General features: G+C 33.1%; 1 protein-coding gene across 3 annotated transcripts in view; it reads left to right on the plus strand.

The window, feature by feature from the left end:
• The window catches only part of LOC134239362 (calcium uptake protein 3, mitochondrial-like), a 47990-nt gene that overhangs the window by 26537 nt on the left and 8108 nt on the right, over positions 1–13345 (plus strand). Inside the window, exons 5-11 of one of the 3 annotated variants that reach the window (XM_062721538.1) lie at positions 337–419; positions 6178–6258; positions 8017–8076; positions 10101–10189; positions 11087–11264; positions 11859–11967; positions 12395–12552. In XM_062721538.1, coding sequence (XP_062577522.1) covers positions 337–419; positions 6178–6258; positions 8017–8076; positions 10101–10189; positions 11087–11264; positions 11859–11967; positions 12395–12552 — 758 coding nt within the window. The remainder of the gene's footprint in view (positions 1–336; positions 420–6177; positions 6259–8016; positions 8077–10100; positions 10190–11086; positions 11265–11858; positions 11968–12394; positions 12553–13345) is intronic. The other 2 variants (XM_062721539.1, XM_062721540.1) reach the window with 2 other exon arrangements.

Genomic DNA, 13345 nt, shown 5'->3' on the forward strand with positions numbered 1-13345 from the left:
GACATAGATAAGGCATTATACCTATGTGTTGTGCAATTCTTAAGAAGGAAGTGTAATATTGCACAAGTGTCACCCAGAACTTACTAGACACACCTTTACTGGCATTATGCTATTCTGCATTTTTAAAATGGTGTAGCATGTTTTCCCCTCATATTAGATATTTTATTCTCTGGTCAGTTTATTTGACAAATGTCTAATGTTAAAATTTGATGATTTTAAGAAACTTAAAAATAGAGCACCTGTTTCAGATTTTGGTCTTGCTTAATAACACTCCATGTCATACCTGCTGGCATTGATGGAAGCAGAAAATGCATTTAAACTCTTTTTTTTTTTCAGAGTCCAAGTCAGGTTTCCGGATAGCTTTTAATATGTTTGATACTGATGGAAACCAGATTGTGGATAAGAAAGAATTCCTAGTGGTATGTATAGTCTAGAGGTCATTGCCTATATTCTGCTATCTTTCCTATCGGATGAGATGAAGTCAGTTATCTCCGGTACTAGTAAAAAAAGCCCACTGCCAGCCTCTATCTTAATGTCTGTATTGATTCTGGTAGGAAGAAGGTGGGACCCATTCACAAAATGCAATTTTTTAAACTGATTTTACATGCAAGTTGTTCTTGTCTTCATTAAGGTTCCCTTTAGATTTTTGCTCCATATTGAAAATGGATAAGATCTGGTTTTATCTCCTTTTTTCTTGCTTTACCACCATTGAGAATCTCTCAATGAAAGAAGGAAAAGCATTTGATATGGCAAAAAAATTCTGTCTAGTCTTATAACAAATAAACTTGCCAAAGATTTTGATTCAATCTTTTGATCAGTCAATTCTTTTTAACTTAAAAAAAAAAAGATTTACTCATTTTCAATGAAACATTAAAGGGTTTAGATTTACATACACTAAACACAGAAACTGATTAAGATAAGTAAAGACATTAGATACCAAAATCAAAGAAGAGAGCCAGCAGGTTCTCTCATTACGGATGTCTGCCGTACAATATTTAATCAAAAACAAACATGAATTTACAAATCTAAAACAAGAAATGGCTTTGTTTTGTATTTCCTTGGTGAGAGCTTTGTGGTGAATTATATTGTCTATTGATGATTTAGATAGTCAATGCCACCTGTTTGTTAGAATCTCAGAAATAAGGCTTTTGCTTTGTGGATGACACACACAACACCAATAAGACATGATGATGAATTAGAATAATGAAGATGCTCGTCTAAATATCTCACCTGTAGATTTTTTTAATCTTGATTTTGCATGTAAGAACTGACCCAAACTTTTTACTAGGACACCCCCCCCCCACTAGAGAGGTAACTCCAACACATGATCTTCACCAAATTAGGTGATGAAAAACATGGTGTGTCCAATCACCATTAAATGGGTGTCAACAAACGCTTGCTGCTGAGTTACAACATAAGTTTGGTTACTGCAGGAACCCATACAAAGGCCATTAGCATAATGGCTGCAAGCTACTGTATTTGTCATCAAAGTTGGATACATTAGCACCATTATCATAAGCTTAGATGATAACACGTTTGCTGCTCTACTAAACCATGACAACAGGCAACTTATGCAGCAACACAACCATGACCTGTTTGAGAACAGGTAACTGCTGCTACAACACAAACATGACCTGTTTGAGAAAAGGTAACTGCTGCTACAACACAACCATGAGCTTTATATTGACAGGCAACTACTGTTTACACATCCATAGGCTCTGTGACAACAGGCAACTGCTGCTATACACACTCATGGGATCTAACAACCATGAGCTATGACAACAGAACTGCTATAAACAACCATGATCTGTATGAACTGCTATAAACAACCATGAGCTGTATGACAACAAACAACTGCTATAAACAACCATGAGCTGTATGACAACAAACAACTGCTATAAACAACCATGAGCTGTATGACAACAAACAACTGCTATAAAGTACCATGAGCTGTATGACAACAAACAACTGCTATAAACAACCATGAACTGTATAACAACAAACAACAACAAACAACCATGACCTGTTTGAGAACAGGTAACTGCTGCTACAACACAACCATGAGCTGTATGACAACAAACAACTGCTATAAACAACCATGAGCTGTTTGACAACAAACAACTGCTATAAACAACCATGAGCTGTATGACAACAAACAACTGCTATAAACAACCATGAGCTGTATGACAAAAACAACTGCTATAAACAACCATGAGCTGTATGACAACAAACAACTGCTATAAACAATCATGAGCTGTATGACAACAAACAACTGCTATAAACAACCATGAGCTGTTTGACAACAAACAACTGCTATAAACAACCATGAGCTGTTTGACAACAAACAACTGCTATAAACAACCATGAGCTGTTTGACAACAGACAACTGCTATAAACAACCATGAGCTGTATGACAACAAACAACTGCTATAAACAACCATGAACTGTATGACAACAGACAACAGCTGCTCTACCACAACCACCTGTTGTGTGGTGACAGGCAACTGCTATTGCATTGAAATCTTATCCAAGTTGGGTTATCATCATCTCTTGCTACTTCACCACAGCTAAGAACTAAATGAGCAACCTCAAGCACCCTTTGCTGCACCACAGGCAATTTTGCTGCTGCACTGCAGACAATAAAAGGGCAAACTTCTGTTGCTGCTGCTTAGTCATTATATCTGTAACTTGAAACTACTCCAGCACCGCCATTACAAAAAATGGCTGCAGACACATACAATTTTTGGCCATCTATCATTACTAAGTAATTTCATGGTTGCAAATACTTTTTTTCTGTTTCACATCTTCAATAATTAGTAACTAACAATACAAGCACCTGCCTCTGAAGCACAACCATCAGAAAACACACCACTATCTGCTCCACCACTCTTAGGTTCCGTGACTGCAAGCACCTGTTGCTACACCTTCACTATTCATTGGGTGACTTTGGGTGTCTGCTTTGTTGTATTGCATGAAAAAGCTTTTGATATTGTGTCTCATCTCATAACATTCTTTTTAAAAGTATTATTCTCTTTCATACAAAAGTTAAGGAATGAGGGTAGAAAATGAAGGAGAAGGCATCCCTACTCAACCAGTCACACCCAGCTTATGCTTCTCCTCATTATTGTGTAGAAAAATTTATAGACAATTCAGTTTGAAAAAATTGGTCAAACAATTTATATGAAGAACATCACTCATCATTTGAAATAACAACAGATTACATTTGCAAACAAAGTCAGTGTATCAAAAAACTGAAAATGTTGACCATAAACAAGATTATTGATACCCTTGTATTATCAACATATTTGTCAGTAGTCTACCTTGGTTAAGTAATCTCTTTGTAAGAAGCTCTTTGGCATTAAATCAACTGGGAGACAGAAATGCCATATGCAGTAGATGATTGTATATTGTTATAATTATAGATAAGGGAGGCTGACATCAGAAAATTTTAAATCATCTTGTTTGTCATAAAGTTTAATTTAATAGTTTCACATCATCTTTCTCTAGTAAAACACCAAATTTGAAACAGCAGGCAATAATATGCTATTAAAAACAGCAACAACAACAAATCCTTATTTCAATGTTTGTTAAATTGTGAAAGGGAAATTACATTCAAATAAATTAAGGTCTAAGTTTTTAATAGAAAAGCATATTTGATCCTTTGTTTAAATAATTTAATCATCAAATATTGATAAATGGATTGACTTCAAAATAAGTCTGTACACAGCTTGTCTACAAACAATTTGTTTCCCAAGAAAATGGTCATGTAATCTTTGTAGGCAAACACAGCAAAGTGCTTCTGTAAATGGCAAAGGCAATCAGTTCCCACTAAATTATCCAAAGGTTTTCTTCTAGCCCTATTTATGCTGTGGACTTTTTTGGGTAGATGAGAGTGTATGTGAATATGTAATGCATTCTTAGCTGGTCTGGGTTATGCAATCAATTTTCTTTATCAATGAACTTCATTGCTATCGAGGAAACTAGTTGAGAGGGAATTCTTGGACAACATGCAACAAAAAAATGTCTTGCAAACTGGAGAGCATTATGACATAAAGATTGTAGATATATTGGCTGGGACAGATCCCATTCTCTCCACTCCTTAATCACATTCATTGAAATCACTGGTCTACCCCACTTAGAGTGAAGGGCAGAAAACTTTAATATTTAGTTTATTGTCACTTCTGGTACACATTCAGTAGTTTATGGCTGGTAAAGAAGATTCTTCATCTATGTTTATATAGGCCTTACAGTAGAGATTTAAATCCTACCAATATTTTATTCCTTTAAAGGGTACAGTGGTTTTATTTCACAATTAATGAGCACTTCATTTTTCCAGGTGATAAAGAGAATGTGAAACAAGGTGGAAAAAGTGTTTGTCAAGAACTGTTTTCATATAAAGTCAAAGTACAAGTACAAAACCAAAAAAAATATGCTTAAATTAAAAGATTTCTGCCCAGATTTCCATGCTACATATAATTAATCCCTCTTTATTTAGCATAGTAGAAGGATCCAAGAAAGGAAAGTTTTACTGACAATGTTAACTTTCTTTTTTTTTATCAATGAAATTCAGCCTGCAATGTTCCCACAGCTAGGGTAGTGAAGCCTTCACCTCCTGGGTATAAATTACTTACCTCTGTTTACATAGTCTTCCATCGTCGCCTTCTTTGATACCTTCTGGGGTTAAATATTGAAAGTGCTATCTCTGGAAAAATTTTTATAATACTCTTGATGCCAAGCCTTTCTTTGATGTTTGGTATTTATTTAGCAGATCACACACAAAAAAAATCATGTCACACAGATAAGACAGAGAAAGCGAAAGCAATAATTTAATTAAAAATGAAGCTTATATCAAGTCATAACCAAAGAGAGATAACTCCTATTTACAGCTTATTAGCTCACTAATGCCGCACAAAAGTGTACATGTATATTACAATTTTTAGTTTCAATTAATTTATTGTATCTTTTTTTGATTTTGTTGATCAGCATGGAATTTTACCCCATTTAGACAGTTATGCAAACATTCACAATTTACTAGAACATTTCACATTTAATTTTTTATTAGATTTGTGCAAGACATTCAAATATGTTTGACATTTAAGGGTACTTAACACAAACAAAAAATTGATGCATGGATTGATATATATTTTTTGACTGATTTTGATTTGAAATGACATGAATAAAAAAAATCCCTGAAATATAAAGAAATCGTAGGTTTTCCTTGGTGCTTAGATATGAGGCTTTGTTTTGTTTTCTATATAATTCTATACAAAATTTTGCACACTTTTTTAACCTTGTGACAAAATCTTATAAATTCATTCCAATATACTTGGTAAACATTAGTCAGGTTCCCATTTTAGATATAAATTTATGAGAAATATAGCTGATTTCTGAAAAAAAAATTTTGTTGGTGTTATTTATCCTTAATTTATAAATTTAACTGAGAAAATATACTAAAAATGATAAAATTGATTATATTACACACCCATGTAAATGAAATTTATTCAAAATGCCTGTCTAAAAAAAAATTTAATAACTTTTTAACAACTTTAATTGATGAAGTTTTGATCATTTAATAATTAGTATTGCTAATGCTTTTCCAACTAAACCAGTTTATAACCTTATTACATTCCAATCCTTAAGGCCATAATAAATAAATTGCTAGATTCTCATCCGAATTTTTTTAAAATTCGAGGCGGGCGGGCGGCTTTTATTTTATATTTTTTATTTTTTCAATTTTGCAGATTTTTTATTGACCTCAGTGTAATTTTATCTACAATACCCAAATAAAAGTCATAATAAAGTTCAATTATTTCTTACTTCACATTCACCAATCTTTTTCAACCAATGACCCTTGTTTAAAATATATACGCATGTATTACAGCAATTAACCATCTTTTATCATGTCGACTTTCGCGGGATTTAAAACTAATATATTAAGACGAAGAAAAACCGAAATAAAAAAAATCGAGGCCTAGGAATATTTTTATTATGGCCTAAAGTAAATTTTTTGGGTGGTTTAAATTATTGCAATATTTACAGTTATGGTGATTTCCCATGTATATATATATATGTATAATTAGAGTTGGAAAGGATTTCCCTTATATTCTTATGTTCCCTAATTTCAGCACACTGGTAACTGGGCTTTGATTTGTTTTCTTTTTGTCCTGTTTTTTTCAGTTGGAAACCTTCTTCACTCTTCCCCCTCAGGAAAGAAAATTTGTCCCCAGAGAGCAGACAAAATTACAAGCCTTACTTGATGTAAACACCAACATTTGCACTATCAATCAGCTTCACATATATATTCATCTATAGGCTAGGGTTAGCTTGTCCAAACCATATATACTTCTATCATCTATATTAAGCATGCTTATTATATTCATAATTTTGCATGGATATTAAAAAAGAAAAATACTGCTAACTGTTCGTGCATGGGGAGGTTTAGAATTGATCCTGAGTGAGAAAGTGAAGCTCCTCAGGAAAGAGGTAATAATTAACCCCAAGAGTCCTGATTTCTTGACACTTAGACAATTCAGTTATATTTTCATACCACCAGGTAATATATTAGTGATGAATACTCAGTTATGTCAGTCAAGTTTAAGAAATATATTTGGCACGTTTTTTTTAAACTCACCTGAGTCAAAGTTTTTTTCAAAAGTGTCCTCTTGTGAACTTCCTTTTCTTTTTTTTTTCTCCAGAACCACTGGGCCAGTTTCAAAACAAAAAATATTTTTGAGTGAAGGGGAAATAAGTTTGTACAAATAAAGGACCATGCTCACTTCCAACAGAAAGAATGAGGTGGAGTCACTAGAAAAATTTTTTCTCAAGCATATCTCATTAAAGTTCAGATAAAGATACATGTTTTCAATTTCCATGAGCTGGGGTTTGAAATTTAAAATTATCTTCTTAGAAAAGGCAGTTACCAGTAACAAAAAAAAAGTAAAAAAAAAAAAAAAAAAAAAAACCAGGGCCAAAGTGACGCAGGTTAGAGATGTGACCCATGGGCCTCTTATGGTCTAACTGGCTGACATATTTATGGTTTATAATAAAGTAAATACTAGACTAACAAATGAATTACACAGTACATTGTATGTTTCATAGAGTTGAGCTGCATAAATAAGGAAAACATTTACATTCATATGAAGTTGTATGACTGAACTGTTTAAGTCAAGAATTCAGGACTAAATTGCAATGGCTTGTGTTATCCTGCAGTAGATAATGCATGAAAAATCCAGAAGACAGCTAATGTACTGTGTGTAATGTTTATGTGTTTAATGCCAGTAATAGTTTTAAAAAATGCAAAAGTACAAGTGATTATGTTTGGAAAGAAATATTGGCATTCTCTTTGTATTATTGATAAGATTATGTAAGATTCTTAGCACATTACTATACATCCATTAATAACACGATACATGAAATTCTGTGAAAGTCTTGACAGACACAAGGATTCTGGCACAGTTAAAACTGAATGTTACAGATTATAGACTTGTTAGCATGTGTGACCACGCAGCACATTGTTTGGCCTAATCCTTTATACCCTTAAATCCCTCAGCATTGTCTGTCTGTTTGTTTGTGTCGTTTGTAGTTCCCATCACTTCAGTGTGTACTGAACGTGGCATAAAAAAACATAATTTTACTCAATGACAAAGTCGGAAAAATACTAAATAGGTCATAAACAATTACATTTATATGTAAATATGATAAAAAGTCATTGTGAAATCAGTTTATTTAGGAGTGAAATCCATTGTTAAAATTCTTTAATTTATTGAAATTTACCAGACAGTTAAACATACTTTACTGAAAGAGTTTGTATTGTAACATAAAGTCCTCTCTTGTGATAAATATTTTTAGAATGAAAAGATATTGAAATTACTGTAACCTCCCATTTGTCTCAATCCTAACCTAAGCATAGATTATCTAGTTTGGCTTTGTTTGAGATTTTCTGTGGGATGTTTTTGCATGTAATATGCTGCTTGTGATTTTTCCTGCTAACATGTTTTAAAAATATGACTTTTCCAGCTTGAAAAAGTTTTCAGTAAGAAAGAAGATGAACCCAAAAGTGACAACCCAGTTAGCAAGGTTTGGAATTTAATTTAATGGAAGAAAAAACAAAGAAATTTAGTGTTGTTTTGTGTTTTATTTTGATCGTTCATTGTTTACAAGTAAACTGATTTGTTTATTTTATGATATGACATATGAAGAACACAATGTTGCCAAGATTTGTTTGTTTTTATTGTTGTTTATTATTTTTAATTGACAAAGATATGTTGAAAGCTTGATAATGGCTAAAAATACTGATCTTGCTAAAAAGCAGCAGTTAACAACTTCGACTTGTTTGATTTGCTTTTTAGGCGATCCCCCAAGTCTCTCAGGGACCCATTGCCAGCATTAGTCTGTTGTTTTTAGCCAGTTAGCCATTTATTTTTTCAAATTTTCAGCTTCTCCTTTGAAACTTCTTGGAAAAATTTACCTAAAATTTAATAAAGGGATTTTAAAAAAGTGAATTCCATGGGTCCCAACTCTTAGGACTTTGTGGGTGGAACCAAAATGGCCAAAAAAGTTTGCAATACTAGTATTAAAATAAAAAATCTCCCCTTCTAGCAAGCATTTAGATAAGTATATCGTGCATATCTCCCTTAACAAAATTTGTAAAATTCCTGACCCCTGCCAAATTTTTATGAATTCCAGGGTAGGGTACTAGTGTATAAATGCAGAACGCTTGCCTTTTTGTTTTATATACAAGTCTGTCCATAACATTCAGACCCTGTAATGCAAATATGGTGCAGTTTCTGGTGCAAAATTTTCTATGCACTGTTGGGGATAAGTTCTGTTATTTCTGGCATTGGTCAATCAACTATCTTTCACTTACTTACTCTACACATATTTTATTGCCAACCTGTATGTTTTAGCAACCTCCTATCCCTTTATAGTCGGCTTTTCAGACCAGTAAACTCTCATTTTGTTTTTTTGTATGGCAGAAAATCAAAACAAGGAAGTTTATTGGTTTCTAGAGATGACTTTAAAGGGTGGATAAAAAATTACAGGTCATGTGTAGAATAAGATAATGAAAGGTAGTTGAATGACCAGTGCTGCAAAGTGAAGAAATGTATCCCCAACTGTGCTCAGAAAGTCTTGCGCCATAAATTACACCACATTTGCATTACAGGATCTGTAGTGTTATGGTCAAGGACATACATGTATATAAAACAATAATGCTACAATTCTGCAGTGAGGTAGGGTAATGAAAATTTGCTCTTTTTCTTCTATAAAATTTCTTTTATGTGAGCAAGCAGTAACAAGCAATTATCAGAGAGGTATTTAAGGAATAATTTATTTTTTGATTTCATGATGTGATTAATCAATTGGCTTGCATGATAATTTCATAAACGCCAATGGCGTTTATGCATAAAATTTTCACTCGAGCCAATTCATTGATCATCGTCATGAACTCGAAAAATCTGACAGTTATTCCTTATATTTACTTGCTCTTGATTCAGCCAATCCATGTGCTACAAGCCCCACTTCTTGTCTCTATTTGTTTACATGAACTAAATAATGTTTGTTTACATGAACTAAATAATAAAACAAGCTAAGGCCTGTTTCTTTTTTTTTTAAGCAAAGAATTTTTGAGAACGTTTGCTTTGTTTTTGTCTTTTAAAAAGTAATTTTTGAATGCTTGATAAAATGCATTTTTTTTCTTTTGGCTTTCGGAAATTTCATTCAAGTAAACTACTTACATTCAGTGTTATTAACCTTAAAGTGTGTTGTTGAATGCAAGTTAATTTTGGTTGCGACTTTGAATTTGATACTAATGTATATCAAAATATTTTTAAAATTTTGTTAATAAATATGAAAATGATTCTATAAAATAATTCAAAACTAATTTTAAGTGTTTGTTTATATTATAAGTAGAGAGGATGATAAGTTATGCTGAAATATATTAACTGTTAGAAAATCTTATTTCAAACAAGAGTTCATCACAGATATCATATAATCTGTTTATCTCTGGTTCTTGGAAAATTGTGTCCGTAAATTAATAGAATAGTAAAGGTGTTGATTGTTAAGACCTGTTTTTGTAATGATTTATGTTGTACCTTTGACAGTCCGTGGAACCAGTTCAGGACACTACACTTATGGTCCACTTTTTCGGTTCCAAAGGAAAGGATGTCCTTAAATACGAAGATTTCCACAGGTAATGTAATCACTGTCGCACATTGCTTGTTCATTTTTAGCTCATGATGTCAAAGTCAAGACAAGCTTATGCTAAAAACCCCGGTCTCAGAATACAAGTTAAAGTTGTATGAGCAAGTCCATTCCCAAGTAACTAGAGAAACCATACCTGGTCCAAACCTGTATAAATGACATCTATGGATACTCACCTTCAGGCTTGGTTGGAAATTCTGATCTATCCTACGTACATTTTCTGGATGATTGACCAGTTTAAAGCTTTTGAAGTACCCATAAGACCTTAATCTGCCAAACTTCCAGGGATGATGGATCTAAAGATGCATATTATCAGACAGTCTTCATATTCTGGATCTGGCCTCTTTTATAACATCAGTGTCCAAATTCAAATCGTTGGAGCAGGTCCATTCCAAAGTAACTGTAAAGCCTGTTTGGACCAAACTTGCATCCAGGGATGCAAAATATACCCGACATCCTTTTGGTGTATCACCTAGCTGACCCAAAAACTATTAATCTTACCATGACTTCACCTGCACGGATGTGCACTTATGATGTACATAACCTATGCATTTAGTGTGAGACGTTGCCTTCATTTATAAATAAAACATTTGTCGAAGTGCGCCCTGTTTTCTTTGATGTTTATGTTTTGATTACTGTAGATCACTTGTAGCTATATTTCATTTTACTTCAATTTTGCAAACATTAGCAGCTATTTGCAAGAAAATATTTCTTGTATTAACTACAGTTAAAGAAATATATGAACATTGCCTATTATTATCCATGGGTTCATAATTCACAAAATTAAAAGCTTTTATAAAATTAATTCATTGTAAACATACTTATCTTATTTGAATTTCACATATTTAAATGGTATAACCCTTATTAAATTTTCACTGAATTGTAGATTTATGGAGAATCTTCAGTCTGAGGTCATAGAATTGGAGTTCCTGGAATTCTCTAAGGGTCTGGCCACAATATCAGAAGAAGACTTCGCTCGGATTCTGTTACGCTACACCATGTTAGACAGATCAGACATAGAGCAGTGTATCACTCGCGTCAAGACGAAGGTCCCAAGTGAAAAGGTCTTACAATCAATTGTCTTTTATTATATTTATGTTATTTTTAAGGATGTGTGCTCCTCAGTTAGAAAGAGTAACTCATAAAAATATTTATAAGCGCTGGTAGGACACCACTTGCTTCTTCATTCTCATCTTATTCATAGTTGTTCATTATAGACAATATAAGTTGATGGAAACTAAAAATTCCAGGACAGTATTTCACAATATTTCTAACACAAATAAAGATTGGATTTAAAAACCAAACATTTCAACATGCAAACAAATTTGTTGATAATATCTCATATTTACTAAAATATCATGCTCTAAGAAAAAACTTTTTTTCCCTTGTTAGTCAAATCTTCCATGGCTCTTGTCCATTGTTTAAAATATTTGATTCAGCAAAAAATACTGATCCTCAGAATCTGAGGAACTGACAGCCTTTTACCTACCGGGTATATTAAATCAGCTTGGTCACAAAAAGTTTTCAATCGAAGAACCCTCTTGTTAAGTTGTAACTCACCAAGTTATTGAAGGGTTGCTGTTGAAACTGATCATCTCCATGCATTTTTTTTTTATTGCAGACAGATTTGCTTATTTTTGATGGTTCTAATCTTTCAGGGCATTACCTTTGAGGATTTTAGGAAATTCTGTGAATTTTTGAACTCCCTAGATGACTTCACAATAGCAATGAAGATGTACACATATGCAGACCAAGCTGTTTCCAAAGGTAACTAAAACAAAAGGCTCAGGAGAAAGAAAGATTCTTCCCAAAAAATAATGTTTGAAACAAATGCAGTATATTTGGGATCATGTGGGGTGAATATGGATATCATATATTTATTTAAATTAAAATTGTTGTTTGAATAGCATTTACCAAGTAGCTCGGGTCAGTCTTTTCACACAACTTGTGTAATCTAGAGAAAATTTGAAGTGGACAGTGAATTGAGTGTGAATTTTAGATGGGCTTGTCTTACATCTTGTTCAATTTTGATGACTAGATTTCAAGGCCTGCAACTTAACAGTTTCAAATTAAGCTTTTAAATAATTCAACAAAATTGGATGATATATGTTTCAAGTATTTTTTGTGATTGTGGAAAAAAGAAGTCGGCTAACTTTTATTTTTACTTGTAATTTGTTTTTTTTTCTGTTAACAGAGGATTTCCAGCGGGCGGTGTTTGTGTGTACGGGTTCTAACCTGAGTCCCCACCTGGTTGACACCGTGTTTAACATCTTTGATGCTGACGGAGATGGACATCTCAGTTACATGGAGTTTATCTCGATCATGAAGGATCGCCTACACAGGGGATCCAGGGTAAATAGTGTTTGTAAACTCAAAATATCAGGACTGTATACACTTAGGGAATAAATATTAAGATATAGAATTATTGCTCTCTAAGTGGTTACATTCAAAATCCATAAGTAAATTCTTAAAAATGAATCATCACTCAAGAGAACTACTCATACAAGTAAGAGTCTTGTTTAACCTCCCTATGCTACTTTTATATACACGGCGCCAAGTCAAAAGTATCTCATCGTGAACCGCTAACATGCTGGAGCATCAAGAGAACAAGATATTTTAGAGTTTGAAAGTAAAATAAAAGACAAAGTTTTTAACATTTTCCTGAATAAACATACATGCCAACTTTCCCGATTTAGGCGGGATCCTCCCGATTTTACCCTTTCATCCCGCCTTCCCGATCGGGAAAGAAAAATTGCCCTAATTTCCCGATTTGAAAAAATCACCAAAATTTCTGATTATAAAAGATTCCCTACCATGCCTACTGCTGAATTTTGACAATCGGGATAACAATGTCAAACTTGTTTATTCAATGCACTTAGATAAGTTTCATTGTTTATTTAACAATGTTAATTAGCCACAGGAAATCACATCACGCTTGAACGCATGCAGTTGTCCAGGTGCAACCGTAGCTTATAGCTTGGGGCAATTAGGGGATTATCTTGTCAGTTTTAAGGGGTATGCAAGGTGAAACACATAGATTAACGTGTTAATTGTTAGTCATTTTATTAAAAACATAAATTAAAGACAATGAAATACTAATCAAACTATAAAATCGGAATCCAAAGAGATCGTTTTTTGAAAATGA

This window comes from Saccostrea cucullata, unplaced genomic scaffold, assembly GCF_032062105.1.
Source record: "Saccostrea cucullata isolate Sc308-1 unplaced genomic scaffold, CSIRO_AGI_Scuc_v1 ctg135, whole genome shotgun sequence".
NCBI lineage: Eukaryota > Metazoa > Mollusca > Bivalvia > Ostreida > Ostreidae > Saccostrea > Saccostrea cuccullata.